Source organism: Salmo salar, chromosome 14 (assembly GCF_965601325.2).
Source record: "Salmo salar chromosome 14, fSalSal1, whole genome shotgun sequence".
Taxonomy (NCBI): Eukaryota; Metazoa; Chordata; class Actinopteri; order Salmoniformes; family Salmonidae; genus Salmo; species Salmo salar.
In genome coordinates, this window is record NC_138304.1 from 74,577,976 (window position 1) to 74,590,365 (window position 12,390).

The 12,390-nt window shown below is 40.2% G+C and overlaps 1 protein-coding gene and 1 long non-coding RNA gene across 2 annotated transcripts; one reads left to right on the top strand and one right to left on the bottom strand.

Annotated features, from left to right (window-relative positions):
- The first annotated feature begins 6 nt into the window (after window positions 1-6).
- Window positions 7-2,545, top strand: LOC145860390 (uncharacterized). The gene is made up of 4 exons (XR_014380422.1): window positions 7-202; window positions 744-938; window positions 1,017-1,087; window positions 1,323-2,545. It is a non-coding gene; the product is annotated as an uncharacterized LOC145860390 (long non-coding RNA).
- Window positions 2,546-8,554: 6,009 nt separating this feature from the next.
- LOC123726764 (perforin-1) lies at window positions 8,555-11,276 on the bottom strand. Its single transcript, XM_045694719.2, has 3 exons — window positions 11,210-11,276; window positions 10,222-10,766; window positions 8,555-9,993 (listed from the first exon to the last, which is right to left on the bottom strand). Exons 1-3 carry the CDS (start codon window positions 11,210-11,212, stop codon window positions 8,772-8,774), a joined length of 1,770 nt encoding a protein of 589 aa, XP_045550675.1. The 5' UTR covers window positions 11,213-11,276; the 3' UTR covers window positions 8,555-8,771.
- Window positions 11,277-12,390: the final 1,114 nt, after the last annotated feature.

The following is a 12,390-nucleotide window of genomic DNA, read 5'->3' on the forward strand; positions in this document are numbered from 1 at the left end:
ATTTCCGGTCAGTCTAGTTGTTATCGACGATATAACGTTACAACCACTATGTGGCAGTTTTTTACTAGGTGTCTTCAGGACTTGCCTCAAATTAATATTAATGATGTACATCGACTTGTTAAATCAGCCACAGAGACTCCAGCTAGCAAGAATGAAAAGGGGTTCAAGATGTATATAGGAAGCTATATAGACAACTATGAAGGTGAGTACCAAGTCAGTGACAGATATAACGTTAGTTAGCTACAATCATTAGCTATCTAATTTAACTATTAACTGTAGCTAGCTAGTTACTTCGTAAAATGATGTAACGTTGACAGAATCTATATTTTCGTTAGCTTGGTTAAGTTATGCTTGTTAGGTCCATGAGGAAGAGTGAAAAGCCGCACAGCATGAGAGTAGGGAAAGCTTATAGATAGCTACTAGGGACCTTGTTAAACATCTCCTGTGAGACACTGCCATTATGGTAAAAATGTGTTGGAGACAGTGTCAACGTTTAATCTTATCAGTAGATAGATATTAGATGGATATTAATGATGGGTCCCAATCCCAATTTAGAATTGCCCACTTTACCAAATAACCTGTTAAAATCTGTTGATGCAGTGTTTGGTAATTGTGTTACTGAGACACAATCTATTCCTGTATAGTTAAATGAGCCCCTAGTTAATAAGACTAGACACTAGTGTTTATTGTTATTTATGGGCCGCATCATTCTTGTTTCTCACTTCAGTCACTTCACTTCACAGATGGTGTTAAAGCACTCCGAACCAGTGATAGTGGTCCAAAGCCACTGCTCCTGTGTTGCAGGAAGTGCTCTGTGCAATCATTTGATGGCCCTTCTTTACCAGACAGCGCACTACTCTCAGCTAAACATTCCTGCTGCACCACCAGTTCACAGCTGCACAGACACAGAACAGTGTTGGCACAAGCCAAGAACACTTGTGAGTCTATCAGTATCCATAAAAAAAATGCACCTGAAAAGTATTCAGCCTATGTAACAGTAACTCCTTGTTAATTAGGGTGTGAAACCAGGTCCAGTTGATGGGATAGAGTTCTGTAAACCTACTAACTCGTGTGCTGATGGAAAAAGGTAAGTTGGAGGTTCCTAGAATGGAAACATTTTAGAAACCATTTTCTTGTGATTGTATCCAGATAATGAAAATGTTTGGGACAACGTCCGGGGGTAAATATATCATCTATAAATCTGTATATTTTAATTAATTTTATTTGTACTTTTGGGCTTGTGCTGTTTCTGGAAAAGTTACATGAGTCTTTGTCATAGTAATCTCTCCAACCTGATGTTAAGGTTTTCAAATGTTTTGCAGAAGTTCTCTCTACAAAGCACTCAATGGATACATGCCTGACATGGACCTTCTCCGCGTCTCAGAAACGTATGCCAACTTTTCTCCACTTACTGCCCCTCTTGTGACAACAATGGAAATGTCAGCTGACGTGCCCCTGGTTGAGTCCGCCTTTGGGCCAGTGCAAGCCGGCAGTGTTCTCTCCTATCAGCTTCCACAGCCAAAGACCCGTGAAATTGTGAAGATTGCCGATGCCCCTTCTCCACCAATACTTCCATTAGATGGCTTCAGGCTTCCCAGTGTGCTTACGTCCTTAGCCATTAGGAGAAGTTCCACCTCAAGGCATTAGAGACAACCTACGAGATGTCACACAAAGTCGAGGTTGCTACAAGGGAGCAGAGTAGCAGCCCGGAATGGCATCAGCTCAGGAAAATGAGAATAACATCCTCTCGTTTCCGAGAGGTTTGCCATGTCCGGGGAGAGACCTCAGCTGACCACCTAGCTGAGCGGATGTTCAAGGGATCTGGTATGCAGACCATGGAGATGAAGAGGGCGCTAGCCATGGAGCCAGTGGCTGTACAGGAGTACTGCACACTAAAGAATGTTAACTTCTTTCTGTGTGGCTTCGTAGTGCACCCAGATACTCCGTGGTTAGGATCCTCTCCAGATGGAATCATATTTGATCCCAGTGTGAGACCACAGTTCGGACTCTTAGAGGTCAAGTGCCCAAATGTACCAAGTTATGTTGACTGCCCTTACCTGAAGATACAGAATGGAGAGCTGAAGTTGAATAGATCTCATGCTTACTACTGGCAGGTGCAAGGTCAAATCCTTCTCACAGGTTGTAGGTGACTTTGTCATCTGTGCACAGGAGGACATCCTAGTTGAAAAGATATATACAGATCTACAGGTTTCAAAAACTATGAGAGAAGGTTGACCTCTTTTATTTTTACCACTACTTGCAGAAGTGTCTATTTCGCACCTGAATGGATGCCCTGCACGAGTGCTGAGTTTAGTGGTTTTATGAAAAATAAGTATTGATGTTCTTGTGAAGAAATCTACAGTAGAATAGATTTGTAAAAAAAAAAATGTATTTCAGCAAATGTTCAACAGTTCAGTTAATCAATTACACATCTAACATTGTATTCAATCTTGCATTCTGGCAATTCTGTGTTTACTTGATTTATTTCCCCCACCCCTGTTACTGATTGCCTAATTAAAGCCAATACAAGCTCCACACAAACTGATATTCACTACAACACAAATTATTGATACATGTCGTAGATAAACAAATTATTATTTTGCTGCTAGCAAATAAACACATTTACACTGGCTTGGCCCATGCTCTGGACCGGATCAGAGACGGCACAGTCCACCGGCAGAGCACCTTGTTCTTCATCCCCCTCAGTCGGAGCAGGAGGTTTCAGTCATCTTCCCCAAACACCAGGTCTCTTTTAAATGTGCCAGTTCCACGCGAAGACAGTAGAAACAACACCCCTTTTTAGGTATTGTCGCCCCCCAATTTTTCCCTCAACAAAGTCACTTTCGACGAAATGTGTACTACACACCTTTGTGTGTTTGGTGACAGCAAAGTTGTCTCGATGTACTGCCACCAACCACCTTTTTCTGAGCTCTATCTACATCGACCGGGAAACGATGGAAGCTCACAATACCATTACATTTGAAAGAAACTGAACACAGAGGCACTGAACAATGTTCATTAGCACCTCCTTCGCGGGGCTGTAATTTAAACGTAGTCATTGCGAACTATTTAAGTCAGAAATGCATCGACGATAGCTAGTAAGCTAATGAAGGGCAATCTGCAGTCCAAACAATACCGACAACACCCCGCTACTGTTTCGATAAACTACTGCGGGATGGGGCTGAACAAAATTCATAGATAGAACTGTGTATGCAAGGACTGACCATCTATTATATACAATTATACTTTAAACCGTGTTTTGAGGCTATACAGTGTTAGTTTACAATTACAAATTGTTTAAACACAGAGTACAACAAGCGTATACTTTGGGTTCTGATGGGGTTGGACAGTTGAACTAAGATCATGAGGAAACAATGGCTATATATCATGCAATTAAAATTCCAAAAATGTACGTAGCAATCACAGATTTCCCGTTTAAAGGCAGAGCAACAAGATGAGGGGGTTGTGTGGAAAGGCACCAGGCAGGGTACATCTAGGGCCTTTTCCCATCCTCTCTCCTCCATGCCCCGAAAACCGATAAGTGGATGAGGAGATGTCAATGCGTTAGTAGGCAAACGGAAGTGTCCTCTATTCCTCCGATAGCCACATTTCATCGAGGATGAATCTGCCACAGCCCCTTCGCATTAGCTTTTTTTTGTCGGAGGAGGAGATAAGCGCTTAAAAACAATATTCAACTTATCGTTTTATCAATAAAATATTTTCACAACAAACTTAATTGATGCATTTATTTTGGGATCCACCCCTATAAATGGTATTTGCCTGATGAGGTGCGAGTGGAGGTCAGTCATTTCATTCAAGCACATTTTCTTCACTTTCCCTCTCCTCGCCTCCTCGATTACCTTTGACATTTTTCGAAGCTATCCAATTGAAAAAAGGCCCTAGATTTCAAAACTCTTCTGTGAAGGACTCAGGTAGGATATACACTATCCTCAATGAAAGTTGGCTATCGGAGGACACTCTTCCAATCGCCTACTAACGATTTGACATCTCAACCACTTATCGGTTTCTGGATCACGGAGGAGAGAGGACAGAGAAGAGGGTGGAGAACTGACATTTACCAAATGAGAAAAGGTCTAGGCCTATTTGAAGGTTTAAAGCAAATTGCCCACAATTTATGAATTTAGCTACATAAAATAAAATAAATAGATCAGGTTACCAGCGCTAGTTTATTGTGTGTGAAGAATAATCAATCATGTTGGAGAATTTTTTTTTTTTTTTTAAACATTTCCCCACAGACTGTTGTTGCATATTGTTTGGGACAGGGCACCTCAATTAAAGGGAAGTTCCACTTCCAGAGGCAGTTTGGAACTCAGTAGGGAATGTTGCAACCGAGGGCAGACGATTTTTACACGCTACTCGCTTCAGCACTCTGCGGTCCCATTCTGTGAGCTTTTGTGGCTTATCATTTCGCGGCTGAGCCGTTCTTGCTCCTAGACGTTTCCACTGCGCAATAACAGCATTTAGAGTTGACCGGGGCAGCACTAAATTTGATTAACTGATTTGTTGGAAAGGTGGAATCCTATGGTGTTGCCATGTTGAAAGTCACTGAGCTCTGCAGTACGGGCCACTCTCCTGCCAATGTTTATCTATGGAGATTGCATGTCTATGTGCTCGATTTTATACACCTATCAGCAACGGGTGTGGCTGAAACAGCCAAATCCACAAATTTGAAGGGTATGTAGTGTACATTATCACCTGACCTATGGAATTCTGAGTAAACACTGCCCTCTATCAGTTGGAAGAGACACTACATACCTGACTCCTGAGAGTTTGAAATTCTCTGGGGTGAAGTGCTTAGTGCAGAAATAGATTAAGTTGCTCTGGGGGTCCCATGGCCCCTGACCTTGTGGGCCCTTGCGTTGTGAGTTGATGATCCATAGGTCCTGGCGTGGGGTTCCGTGCTTTGGCAACCTGGCAACCAAACAAGCTTAATGAAGACTTACAATAGATTCAGAGGGGTAGTGTTAAATGCAGAAGACACATTTCAGTTAATGTTAATGTCAGTTAAAGTTGTACAACACAGTAGGTATCCCCCTTTCCCTTTCCTTTCCAAAGTAATACATAGCATGCACATGGTTATCAGATTAAGTAGGTCAGTGTTCATGTCAAAATCTTCTATATATATATATATCAAACATACAAATGCTTAGGGTTAGGAGTTTCAAAAATAGTGGGTTGGTAATGGTTGTTCAGTTATGAACTGTCACAACTTCAATCATTGATCTGTTTCTGACATAGTAGGCTATTGCTTTACAAGTCACAGGGGTCTATGTTAACAAATCTAACGCAACGGTAAATCTGTAGCGTTATAGGTTTGGAAGTGTGTCAGAATTTGTTTTGCTATGTTCACAAATGGAATTACGGGCGCAGTAGCTGCCGGTGGCGCGTAATGGCTGGGTTTTGATACATAAACAAGTTGTGGGTGTGTCGAGACTTGGCCTCTCGCTGGCCAATCAAAACGTGCTCCATGGCTAAATATATGGTTGCTTCAAGTTGTGTATTTACGTTCTTTTATGTATTGCGTTGTCATCAACTCCAATTGGAATGTTAGTCTGTTATAGCCTAGTTTGTTAAATAGCCTGCCCCTTATTGTCTAAATATGTTAAACATGTTTGTAGTCCACATTGTTCTAACTTCATTGCTTCAATATGGATTGTTAAACATAGGCTATAACATTTGCACTGACATAGGGGCTAGGCCGACTGTAAATTGCGGTCTCGACAGGGACATGCCAAACGTAGTCAATAAGCAAGATTAAACTCACTAGGCTATTGATAAGGCCTAAAAAGACAGTATATAACTCTAATCAAATTCTATTAAAAAAAAGAAACAACAAATGTTTTAAATAGGCTATATGTAAATACAGTTACAGACACCATAATTGCACCCCATGGGCGTATAATACAGACGAGGCATCTTCTCTCGTTCCATGGCACTCTGTGTACACGTAGGCCTAAATATCTTTACACAAAACATTCGCGTGTCGACACAAAATACTAGGCTCCTGTATCGTTGCCTATGTGCGAGCCAGATTTGAAAAAAAAATATGCCATTCATAGGGCATTATAGGAGGTCTGAATAGTATGGACTGGAGCGTGTCTTTTGTAATCAGACGAGGGGCGCTCTTTGAAAAAAATGGGGATGGATAGCCTACTTGAACAAGCAAAATGAAGTATGCTTGTTTTTTTAAATCAAATTCAACAAAATGGGGGTGGAAACCATTCATTTTTTTAAATGTTTCTAAACATGAAATTCACTGGCACAAAAGGCACTTCTATCATTCCATGGGCACAGTGCGTCATGGCTGGAAAGACTGTGCTCCTGCTCTCAAAATACATGCCATTATCAACTGCAGTACCGTTAACACCTGCTTTTTGTGGGTCTTAAAATATCCCATTAGTGCTGCATGAAATTAGAGCCCACAGTCTTAAAGGTGCAATATGCAGAAATCGCTCTGCCATTTCCTGGTTGTTAAGATTCAAATAGTTTGCCTAATTTCAGTTTGTGACAAAACAAGCAATGTGTAGTGTAGAGAATTATTGTACCATCTAAACCACTGTGAAATATGTTTTCTATAACCAAAAATATTGTATTTTCACCTTGTTTGAAGCTGGTGTACAAAACCGAAAGTAAAAGACGCAAAGCAAAATGTAAGAACAGGAAGCATAGAAATAAAGCACATAGAACAGATATCCCTCTTCTTAGACTTGCTTTCAATGATAATGACAGATCTATAATTCACATTTCAATGTGAATTTGGTTGGTCGCCCCAAAAAACATTCATTGAAATGCATTCCAGGTGACTACCTCATGAAGCTGGTTTAGATTATGTCAAGAGTGTGCAAATTCCTGTATTCCAGTGTTTAATTGCTATATTGTAATTACTTCGCCACCATGGCCTATTTATTGCCTTACCTCCCTTATCCTACCTCATTTGCACATGCTGTATATAGACTTTTCTACTGTATTATTGATTGTATGTTTGATTATTCCATGTGTAACTCTGTGTTGTTGTATGTGTCGAACTGCGTTGCTTTATCTTGGCCAGGTCGCAGTTGCAAATGAGAACTTGTTCTCAACTAGCCTACCTGGTTAAATAAAGGTGAAATATAAATACAATTAAAAAAAGAGTTTGCAAAGCTGTCATCAAGGCAAAGGGTGGCTACTTTGAAGAATCTAAAATCTAAAATCTATTTTTATTTGTTTCACACTTTTTTGTGTTATGTGTTATTTCATAGTTTTGATGTCTTCACTATTATTCTACAATGTAAAAAATAGTAAAAATAAAGAAAAACCCTTGAATGAGTAGGTGTGTCCCAAACTTTAACTGGTACTGTATGCATTAACTTATACACATCATTGTTGACTATAGGCTACTGTGTCTTTTTTATCTTTACCTGGTGTAGCCACTTGAAGCCACTACAAGTGAACAAAAGTAAACTTTATTATCAAAAACATAAATGCTTTGTCTGACTTGTGTTTCCTAACCCAATAACAGCTCAGGTGTGCTGTACATTCCCAAGCTTGTAGAAAATGAACAGCGTGCATTGTGACTGTAGAGACACGGTTCCCTGGATGTGTTCATGCCAAATGAAAATGTAATTTAAAAAAAATCTGTGAAATTACATATTTACTACTAGGCCCATCAGTAGCGGTATGTCAGGTAAAATCACTGGGTAAGCCAAGCATTGACTAAAATACAGTAGAATAGAATACAGTATATACGTATGAGATGAGTAAAATTAGCACATGCTTTATACTTTTTTTGTCAAGTGCGGTCAGATGCTCGCTGGCTTCCCTTGCCTTCAATGCTACAGGCGGCAAACATGTCATACTCGTTTGGACCAGACAGCATCAGATAGATGGCCTACACGTAGAGAGACAGAGGGGCGCTGTTTCCCTCGCTCAGATGCTTTCTCCTGTTAGATACATTCAGCCTCTTGTAAATTGAAGGACAATTATGAAACACAGAGAGACGAAAGATACATTATTTAGTATTTTATTTCTTTGGTAATGAATACACACCACTGAGGCCCATAAAACATTTTCAGGCACACATAGGAAGTACCGTGAAAAAAATATAGACCCCCAAATGTCACGGTATAATTCGCATTCTGGGTAGTTACACTATTTTCACAAAAATACCATGACATTATAGTGGTTAGAGATACCTTTTTTTAATATATATATATATATATATATATATATATATATATATATATATATATATATATATATATATATATATATATATAGCAAGGCTGGTTTGTCATGTCAAGAGTTACATATCCACATCTTTCATTGTTTTTAATATCTGATAAGCTCAGCATGATAACAAGCAGTCTATAGCAAAAGCCTTAGATGTAATTATTGGGAATTATATTTTGGAAAATGATATGAACTGATACAAGATGAGCTGCTAAAAACATTTTCACAATATCTGTCACGTCAAAATTGTAACGCAAATCCAATGCAATTATAATTATATTATGCTTTGAACAAAGAAAAAACGAAAACATTATATTTTGTCTTTGCAGTGCTTTAATGCAAAAAAAGAAACCAGTGCAAAGCAATTGCTCATACTGTCAATGCTACAGATAAAACAGAAACACATGACACATAGTCATTTCACTCTAGTTTCATTTCACATGAATCATCTAACCATGATCCTGCCTGTGGCCTAAGGGACCATCTGAAATGCTGAATTATGCTATGCGAAGCAGTCACCAACTCGTCGCTCACCTCATACCTTATTCATCATAACATCTCTTTAAGCCAAACTTGTCAACCGCATCATTGGTGGGATTCCTGCCCAACTCAAGTCGCCACTTCTCCCCAGCCAGCTTGCCATTTCTGGAGTGGAAGACTTTTGCCAGGGAGGCGCTCATAGGAGAGGGGATGTACTCTTCACAGCGTGAGCCTCCAAGGCTGGGAGCACATTGCACCGTGTAGGAGAAGAAGAATGTGCCATATTGGAACACACAGACGTCACTCACATTTCCTCTACGCAGATCAAAGGAACATTCACCCAGGACATCTTTGTTCCAAACAATTCCGTCTGTGTCATACACCTTGAAAGTGAGTTTGGTGGCAAAGTTGATATGGATAGGTCCGAATTCAAAGCTCTCTGGCCAAACGGGATCGTCGTCGTCTTTGATCATCTCAGTGAGTTTGACTTGTTTATCATATGAGATCTCAACAAAACCATCCGTTTTGGTTGAGATGTCCCCGTATAGGCCCTTTGCTCTCAAACCATAGACTTGCAGCCTGGCCAGGCCTTTCCCAGCAGGGCAACAGTTGGACTTGATGCTCTGATCACTGTTGCAGACACAGGCACAGTGATCCCTTTTGCTGGTCCTCGTACCTATCTGACAGGACTCTGAGCATTTCTTTATCAGGGTGTTTTCAAGGATGTACTCCTCCACTGCTTTCTTCAGCCCAGGTTGAGCAGGATGTTCACTTTTCAACAGGAAGTGAAGGGGCTTAAGGGAGAAGTGCACCACGTCAGGGACTGTTTTCAAGGACTCCAGCCACTCTTTGTAGGTGTTTGCGTCCAATGCACCTGAGAACAGCAGGTCGCCTCCATTTACTACCCCTCCTTTAATTTCCGATTGGCGGTCACTGAACATGCTGCTGAAACTTTGGTTGGTGCCAAGTTTCTTCTTTAGCTTATTACAGTAGTGAAGCTCGGCAGTCAAACTAGCGCTGAATTGATATGACAAGGAGGCCTCGACATCGAGACAGTCCTTCACTTCAGTGACTGTCAGTCCGTTCATAGTCGCCTGACAAGACTTGATGGAAGTTATAGCGCTCACTTTCCCTCCCAGGTTGACTTGAGAGGTGAAATGAGTGCCGTATGTGTCTATCAGGTTTCTATAGGCTGGCTTAGTATTGAGGTCATAAACAGTGGGGAGCTTCTTCACCGAATTCAGAAATTGTTTGTGAAGAGGAGGATCTTCGACCAGGCTATATCTGAGGAAAAAAGTGACAATGGTTTGGTTAACATTTAACAATAATGGGTTGTATTTTAGTCTTTAATAGCAGTTAAGAGGAACGCAATTGGTAAGCATGTGATGGTATTGTATGTGAACTTATCATCATGCAATGGATACACAATATTCATGAAAAGCATTATATTAGCCTCATATTACAGTCTCTTTAAGAATCTTTTAGTTTAGTCACTGAAGTTGAGTGCATCACCTGTAGATGCTACAATGGACTTCATGCCTGGTGAAACTGTATCTGTCCTGCTTCGACTTTGCAATGGCATATGTTGCTTCTCTGGAATCTGTCCCTCCAATGACTGTCTTGACCTTTACTCCATTAATCGCAAGGTCCAGGCCAAGTTTCCAGTTGTTGGTCACGGCTGAAGTTGTGGTATTGATGAGGGACTCACTGGATTCATAGATGCTGCTTGAGACCTCCCGCTTGCAGTCGGTGATGGCTCTCCAGTTTGCCATGGCTGCTGGAAGCTTCTGTTTTACTCCACCCAAATAGAAATTGACACCTAACTCGCAAGTGTCTCCCTCCCTCTTCCAATTTTCCATGTCGATCACATAAGAACCTTTTCGCTGCATCTTCACAATGTCGAAACCTTCCCCTGCCAGGTTGTAACCAGGGACAAACTTGGCCTGCTCACATTCCTGTTGCTTGCCAGGAATCTTTCCCATCAAACTCCCTGCCAGGCACTGTACTGTGCCTGCCCAGCAGATCAGTAGAAGTACACACAGCTCCTTCATCACCCTCTTCATAGAAAAAAGTACAAATAATCAAAATCATTTAGCAGACACTTTTATCCAGAGGATTAAGTGCCTTGCTCAAGAGCACATCAACAGATTTTTCACCTAGTCAGCGTCAGCTCTGGGATTTGAAACAGCAACTTTTCGGTCACTGGCTCAATGCTCTTAACCACTAGGCTACCTGCCACCACACACTGTAGTGACACACTGCAGTGAGCTTGTAATGGTAATTTATGAGTAAATGTGTTGTACTGATCCATTTGATCAGTGAAATGTATTGCTGTTCCAAGCACTAAGTACTTATCGATTACAGTACAGTGCACATGAAATAAAGTTTTAAGAAATAGGACAATAGACCTTAAGATCTGTACGAAGAATTGTTGTCCTTCAGGTTTTATGACTAAACATCAAAAGATAAAATGTATAAAGTTTGAGACTTCATATCATACCATGTGTTCTTTCTCTTGGAGGTGTAAAACGCCAGTTGTTTCTTGATTCTATATTGGATGAGAGAGAAGAGCCTTTAAATACACTGCTGGGTGGCTTGAGGGTTTTTTGCTGGTCATTGTCACAGAATATTTAGTGGTAAACCCCAAATTTCAATGCAAAAAAAAGCACATTCTCCTCTGTTGTAATTTGGTGACAAGTCAGTTGGTGGCTTTAGCGTTAGAATGCAAAAACTAAGAGGTTTAGGAGTTTGGTTATGCAAAATATGGTTCTGTTTCTAGTAAAAATATATAAGGATGATTTCATATGGTTGAAAGACGTAGTTTCATTTTATGATGTTCTTGCTCTGTAATTTTTTAAATCTAACAAATCTTCATGTGAGTCTTTCACACACACTCTTTTCACACTTTACCCTCACCACAGCCACCCATACTGGTACAGAGCGTAACATAGCATTGCTGATACCTTGCTCTTCATGGTAAACGTTACCTAACCAGGCCATTATACATGCAGTGTAAATTCTCCACATTACAGTATCATCATGATCTGTTTCTTTGTATTTTATTTTCCAGCCATGAAAAGATTTATTAAAAACACTACTGATTTTGATGTTCTGAAAACACAAGACCTCATAATTATCCCCCCAATGCTTTATTAAATGTCTATTTAAGTCTTTAACATAGTGAAAACAAGATTAGAGCACAGAATCAAATTTTGTATAATTTTTTTGCAACCAAGAATAGGCAATTAGTCTTTCAGAGTACATTACCCTTTCCCTGTAATTTAATGCCCAACACAAGTTTATCTTCAATGAGTCTACAAAGAAAAGTATTGTAAAGTGGTTGTTCCACTGGATATCATAAGGTGAATGCACCATTTTGTAAGTCGCTCTGGATAAGAGCGTCTGCTAAATGACTTAAATGTAATGTAAAATGTAAAAGTACATTTCTCTCAGCTGCAACAACACCATTCAACTAATATCATCCCTGTAAATCCGTTGTCCTTTTAATCACATTTGAACAGAATGAACAAACCGCAAGCACAAATGGACAGCATGTAGTTCTATTAGCATATCAAGATTGAAACGTATAGCAAAGGAAAGCTCTCATGTATAGACTATCAAAATGCATTGACCTTACACAAACAAGACATTCACAACCTGCTGGATGCAGTGTCACCACAA

What these genes read in the sequence shown, in the direction of transcription:
- LOC123726764 (XM_045694719.2), bottom strand. An exon ending in GTCCATTGTAGCATCTACAG is followed by an intron (nt 9,994 to 10,221) that starts GTGATGCACTCA and finishes TTTTTTCCTCAG; the next exon opens with ATATAGCCTGGTCGAAGATC.